The sequence below is a fragment of the Anarrhichthys ocellatus genome, unplaced genomic scaffold, assembly GCF_004355925.1.
Source record: "Anarrhichthys ocellatus isolate YVR2014 unplaced genomic scaffold, GSC_Weel_1.0 scaffold2566, whole genome shotgun sequence".
Taxonomy (NCBI): Eukaryota; Metazoa; Chordata; class Actinopteri; order Perciformes; family Anarhichadidae; genus Anarrhichthys; species Anarrhichthys ocellatus.
The window spans coordinates 929-7,340 of record NW_022282540.1 but is presented as its reverse complement, the minus strand read 5'-3'; the positions used below and the strand labels follow the sequence as shown (position 1 = coordinate 7,340).

At 42.5% G+C, this 6,412-nt stretch overlaps 1 protein-coding gene across 1 annotated transcript in view; it reads left to right on the top strand.

Annotated features, from left to right (window-relative positions):
• Positions 1-1,090: 1,090 nt before the first annotated feature.
• The window catches only part of LOC116378418 (glutamate dehydrogenase 1, mitochondrial-like), a 6,160-nt gene continuing 838 nt past the window's right edge, over positions 1,091-6,412 (top strand). The window contains exons 1-4 of the mRNA XM_031840293.1: positions 1,091-1,613; positions 4,853-4,933; positions 5,260-5,315; positions 5,880-5,943. Of these exons, the coding sequence (XP_031696153.1) occupies positions 1,205-1,613; positions 4,853-4,933; positions 5,260-5,315; positions 5,880-5,943 (610 nt within the window). The 5' untranslated portion in view covers positions 1,091-1,204. The remainder of the gene's footprint in view (positions 1,614-4,852; positions 4,934-5,259; positions 5,316-5,879; positions 5,944-6,412) is intronic.

Here is a 6,412-nt window from a genome sequence, read left to right as displayed (position 1 = left end):
AGAGACACACACACAGACAAAACAGACAGAGACACACACACAGAGACACAGACAGACAGACAGACAGACAGAGACACACACACACAGACAGACAGAGAGACACACACACACACAAACAGACAGAGAGACACACACACACACACAGACAAACAGACAGAGACACACACACAGAGCCACAGACAGACAGACAGACAGACAGACAGAGACACACACACACACAGACAAACAGAGAGACACACACACACACAGACAAACAGACAGAGACACACACACAGAGACACAGACAGACAGACAGACAGACAGACAGAGACACACACACACAGACAAACAGACAGAGAGACACACACACACACAAACAGACAGAGAGACACACACACACACAGACAAACAGACAGAGAGACACACACACACAGACAGACAGAGACACACACACAGAGACACACACACACACAGACAGACAGACAGAGACACACACACACACACACAAACAGAGACACACACACACACCCACATAGATAATAAATAAATAACTTTAAACTGTATTAGTGCGTAAACTCTCCCATGAGGCTAGAATTGTAGTTGCGACCTTTTCTGTTTGTAAACTAACTGAATACATTGTCAATTTGTGTTGGAATGAATAAAGTTGTAAATGAAGTATGAATATTTCACTTCCCCAAAAACCATAGATATGTGCTTTTATTTTGAATGTTGGCACCGGATGTTCAATGTGTACTAATTCCAGCTAGCTTCCCGCTAGCTAAAACAACCATAAAACTACGGCGAAATATCAAATAAATAAAATAAAGTACATATCCAAGATTTAACATTCACTTTCCTCATCTTTGTGTCTGATTTACTTCACTTTCTGAGTCCCACAGTCGCGTGTAAACGGGTTTAAAGGGGTTTAAAGTGCCTAAAGTTCAGCTAACATACGCGACTCTCCCCGGTGACGTTGTTGACAGTTTAACGAGGTGTCTCGTGTTGATTTACGTTCTTCATGTTTAAACACACACACAAACAAACAAACAAACAAACAAACAACACACACGCGCAGCCGCACGCGCCCACGCAGCAGGAAGAGGCGGCGGGGAGGATAAAGAAGGAGGAGCCGCCTCGCGCCGCTACAAGTGTTCGCATTACCCGACATACCCTCCGACTGTGATCCGGCTCTCACGTCCGTAAACTTTCTCTGAAAGCTAACAACATGTACCGGTACTTCGGAGGGATACTCACCCGAGGAGCGGGCACCGTCCTGGGCTCCGGTGGCTCCGTCGCCGCCCTCGACTCGTTTCTCCCCGCGTCCCTGCTGCGGTACCGCGGCTACAGCCAGGTAGCGGATGCAGACACCAAGGACGATCCTAACTTCTTCTCCATGGTGGAGGGCTTCTTCGACCGAGGCGCCGCTATGGTGGAGGACCAGCTGGTGGAGGGTCTGAAGACCCGGGAGTCCGCCGAGCAGAAGAGGAAGCGCGTCCGCGGGATCCTGAGGATCATCAAACCGTGTAACCACGTGCTCAGCGTCTGTTTCCCCATCAAGAAGGACAACGGCGAGTGGGAGGTGATCGAGGGCTACCGGGCTCAGCACAGCCAGCACCGGACCCCGTGCAAGGGAGGTGAGACTATCTATAATAAGGTTATATAATATGAGTCATATTATCTGTAAAATCACAATTATGACTTTTTAGTACAAGTCAATGGAGGAAGTTAACATGTACATTTACACAACTACTACAGTTTGAGGTACTTTAATGACTGCTCTTATATCTGGTGATTCACTTTAAATACCTGACGCCCAAAGAGAGACACTTGTACTCGCGTGTGTATTTTATCATTGTATGACCCTTCGGAGGGGCCCGACCCCTATGCTGGAAACCAGAAGTATAATAAACTATAATATGTTCTTCTCACAACTGCAGAACCAGTACTTCCACTTCTGATAATACCTTTCCTCCAGCAGAGGTTTGAATGACTTGTACTTCAGTGAACTGTTGGCTGATTAGTGAAGTCAATGAGAAACAATTTAAATTGTTACTTGCATTGTTTAAGTCTTTTGTTTTAAATCAAAATGTCCAAAACAAAAGCTTTAAAGGGACGAGGTGATGTTTGGTTGTTTGAGGTACTTCTACGTACTCTGTGTATTACTACAGTAGCAGAGACCGGTCTACCGTGGACGGACCCGGATCCTCCAGCAGAGACCGGTCCACCGTGGACGGACCCGGATCCTCCAGCAGAGACCGGTCTACCGTGGACGGACCCGGATCCTCCAGCAGAGACCTTTTAGGTGTCTAAAATACGTCCACAGGAGTACACTGCTTTGGTCCCGTGCTAGTACTCCTGTGTGTTTCTACTGTAGTAATACACGGAGTATGTAGAAGTACCTGATACAGCTGCAGTCCTTCTGGTTTCTCTTCCTGAATTATGGATCCAGACTACCGCCCCCTGCTGGTGTGGAGGGTTATCTCAACGGGCTAGTTGGCCGTTTGCTGGCGTCTTCGCGGTGCGTTCAAGTGCAACTTTCATTGTGGTTTCAGACGCGTGAGACAGAAAACCTTCATCAGAAATGTAGAAACTGTTTAGAACCAATCTAAGAAAGTATAGGACTAAAGTTACATTACTGGAACAATAACAATCATTTTACAGCTGATTCATCGTGTTTTGTTGTTGCTATAAAACAACAACAAAACATTTAAAGAAACACGTGAATATTACATTTTCTAGAACAAACGTCCAGTGTGTGTGTGTGAGTGTGTGAGTGAGAGAGAGAGAGAGATGTCCTGCAGGTTTGATGTGTTTTAAGGTGGAGAGGTTTCCTCCCCTGGTAGGAATGCAGACAGTCCGGTTGTGTGTGTTAATGTGTGTGCGCTGGTGGTTACCCTCGATTACTGCTGCGGCGTTAAGATGGCCGCTCCTTTAGTAGAGTAGACAGGAAGTGGAGCGTCTAAAAACGCTTATTTAAATGTATACGTTCCATCAGAACGTCAGCAGCCAATCACAGCGCATGAGGGCGGGACTTAAAAGCGCACCATGTGTTGAGTGTGTTAGAGGCCCGACTGTGCTCGTCAGACGGACCTTCAGGATTCACTCTGAGTCACTTTTAAGTTCACTTCTTTCTAGTAGATTGCCGCGGTAACAGATGCTGAACACCTGGGGAGTAGAGATGGACTGAAGTAGAACCTCTGCCCCCTGACCAATCAGAGCTCAGCTCACTGATATGAAGAAGTTGAAGAGATAAATCAGACTAACAGAGTTTAAATGTGTTTAATGTCACATATTGATGATGTGAATGAAGTGTTTAATAGAACACACATGTAGTCTGTGTTCTATTAAACACTTCATATTTATCTCATAGTTTTCTCTTTATTTATAAAATGCTCCATGTCTGTGATTGGTCAGATGCTGTAAACCCCGCCCCCTTTATTATTATGATGATAAGAAGCAGTTCATTAGATCTGAAGTGTGAAAGTATTTTATTGTGTGTTTGGTTCAGACGACGGCTCTTATAAAGTACTACACATGAGTATGTTTTAGAGGTACTTTACATCCTGTACTACTCTGTACTTCTACATCTCGGAGGTAAATGTACTTTTTACTTTACAGGTTCACATTATTAATAAACTAATGCATGAAAGTGATGAACACATTAATATATATATATTATTCAGCAGAAAGAGTACTTTAAGGAGCACTTTCTACTTTTTGAATGCAGGAGTTTGTCCTTGTAACAGTACTAGTACACGGTGGTACTAGTACCACCGTGTATTAGTACATTACCTGGTGAACGTGTGTGTGCTTCATGTTTGCAGGGCGATGACAGTATAAACACTGGGTGTGGTTCTTTTCACTGATGAAACTCTTTGTTCCTGACGTTCCTCGCTCCTCTTCCTCACTCCTCTTCCTCACTCCTCTTCTTTCTGCTGACTGTGCATTCTTCAGTGAAGAATAACCACCAACATTTAAAGAGGTGTGCAAAAAGAAAAGTCTCAAACGTATAAAAACAGAGAGAACAACTTCCTCCTTCCTCTCTTGTTCTTCTATTTGTCTCTCTGAGCTGCAGCCATTTTGTGTGTGTGTGTGTTTGCAGTTGGGGTGCGTGTGTACAGACGTGTGCGTGTGTACAGACGTGTGCGTGTGTACAGACGTGTGCGTGTGTACAGACGTGTGCGTGTGTACAGACGTGTGTGTGCAGTTGGGGTGTGGGTGGGTGTTGGCTTCTCTCCACTCTCTGTCTTTAGCGTTCCTGACAGACAGACAAAGTAGTGAAAGAGTCAATACGAGTTATCTTCACCTCTTTATCTCTTTAAACACTCCAGACTCATAAACCAGTGATTTCAGCTCTACTGCTCCTCCAGCAGAAGCTGTAAAAATACATAATTATCCTCAGATGTTCATCTTTCCGGTGGTCCCTGAACACATCATGTGTGATGAACGTTTCAGTCAGAAAAAGCAACAAAAATGAAGCTTAAAATTGAGATATTTCATAAAAACAAACAAAGTAGAGGTTGTTAAAATGTAAATAGTTCATTTATAACACGTAGAGCCTCCATTTTAACACTTAACATGTTGAATATATAGATTACATTGTTTTCACATTTGTGTATAGTAAATTATCTGTGCATCAGAACACATGTTTTTATTTAAGAGTAAAAAAACTAAACTCACTTTAATTTTAAGCTAGTTTTAAATTTTGGTGCCATGATTTCATCCGGTTTAATGGTCCATTTAATCCCTGTTATTTTAGGATTGTTCCTGAAGGAACTGAGCTGGACTACAAAGTCTTCCCTGAGACCTGGCCCTGGTCAGGTCAGGTCCTGGTTTTCAGGTGAACTGATGTCACTGTTTTGTGTGTTTTCAGGTATCCGGTACAGTACCGATGTGTCTGTAGACGAGGTGAAAGCTCTGGCCTCGCTCATGACCTACAAGTGTGCTGTAGTCGGTGAGCACACACACACACACACACACACACACACACACCTTAAATCCGTGTCTGAACCTGCAAACTGTCAATTGCATTAAACAGGTTTAAATCAGATTCATTGGTCCTCCTAAAGATAACCACCCCCCCCCACACACACACACACACACACACACGTCACCATGGTTTTATGGTTTTAAGGACTTCCTTTTGGTGCGTAACAATAAACAAACTCGGATAAAATAAGATAAATCCTGTTCTGGTATTTAATGATGATGATGAAGATGATGTTCGTGTGGTGTTTGGTCTCACAGTGAAGCAGATGTTACATTAGTGATGTGTTCCAGATGTGCCGTTTGGTGGAGCGAAAGCTGGAGTCAAGATCAACACAAAAAACTACTCTGTAAGTCTACACATATGAACTCTGGGAGGAGGAGGGAGAGAGGTAGAGAAGGAGGTAGAAGAAGAGGAGGATGAGCTAGAGGAGGGAGAGAGAGGTGGAGGGAGACGCTGCAGAAGAAGAAGTAGTCACGCAAACATCTGCCTCTTGGGACTACGGATGAGAAATAGCCTTTTGGCTATTAACAGAAGATTAATGTGTTCTGTTTCTTATCAAATAAACCAATAATAAATATAAAAACAAACCCAAAACCTGCTGTAGAGAAGAGTGAACCATGTGACCTATCAGGAGTGTGTTCCTTTAACACCCCCCGCCCCCGCCCCCCCGCCGACAGGAACCGCTGAGCCATCAGCTGGCAGACATTATGAGTCAATGACTTTCTCTCTGGATCAATGTTTGCTTCACTTCACTCTGCTGCAACAAACACCTCTGACCTCTCACGAGTTAGCTTAGCATAACGACTGGAAGCAGGGGGAAACTGCTAGCATGGCTGTGTCTCAGGTGAAACCTGTAGTGTCGTGATGAAGCATTTCAACGTTGTGTTGAAGTTTATTTGTGTGTTTTTAGGACAACGAGCTGGAGAAGATCACCAGGAGGTTCACCATCGAGCTCGCCAAGAAGGGCTTCATCGGTGAGTCACCGACCTGCATCACTGACTATATATTTTATTATTATTATTATTATTATTATTATTAGTATTATCATTATTATTATTATTATTATTATTATTATTATTATTATTATATATTATTATCAATATTATTATCATATTTATTATTATCATTATTATATTTATTATCATTATTATATCCTGGACTAGGGATGTGTAGTTGCTTCTTTTATCGATACTCTTACTGGTTGTTTATTATTATTATTATGTGAGAAAATTAAAATCAAGAAAATAATCCACATTTATTTATTATTATTATTATTATTATGTAAACAAACAGTTTCTTGAGCTGCAACACAAGAAGTTCTAAAATAAACTGCTGCTGTTTCCTCCCTCACGTGAGGTTTCAGACGATATAATAACAAAAACAATAAATACAATATCAATAAATGTAATAACAATAAATGTAATAACAATAAATGTAATAACA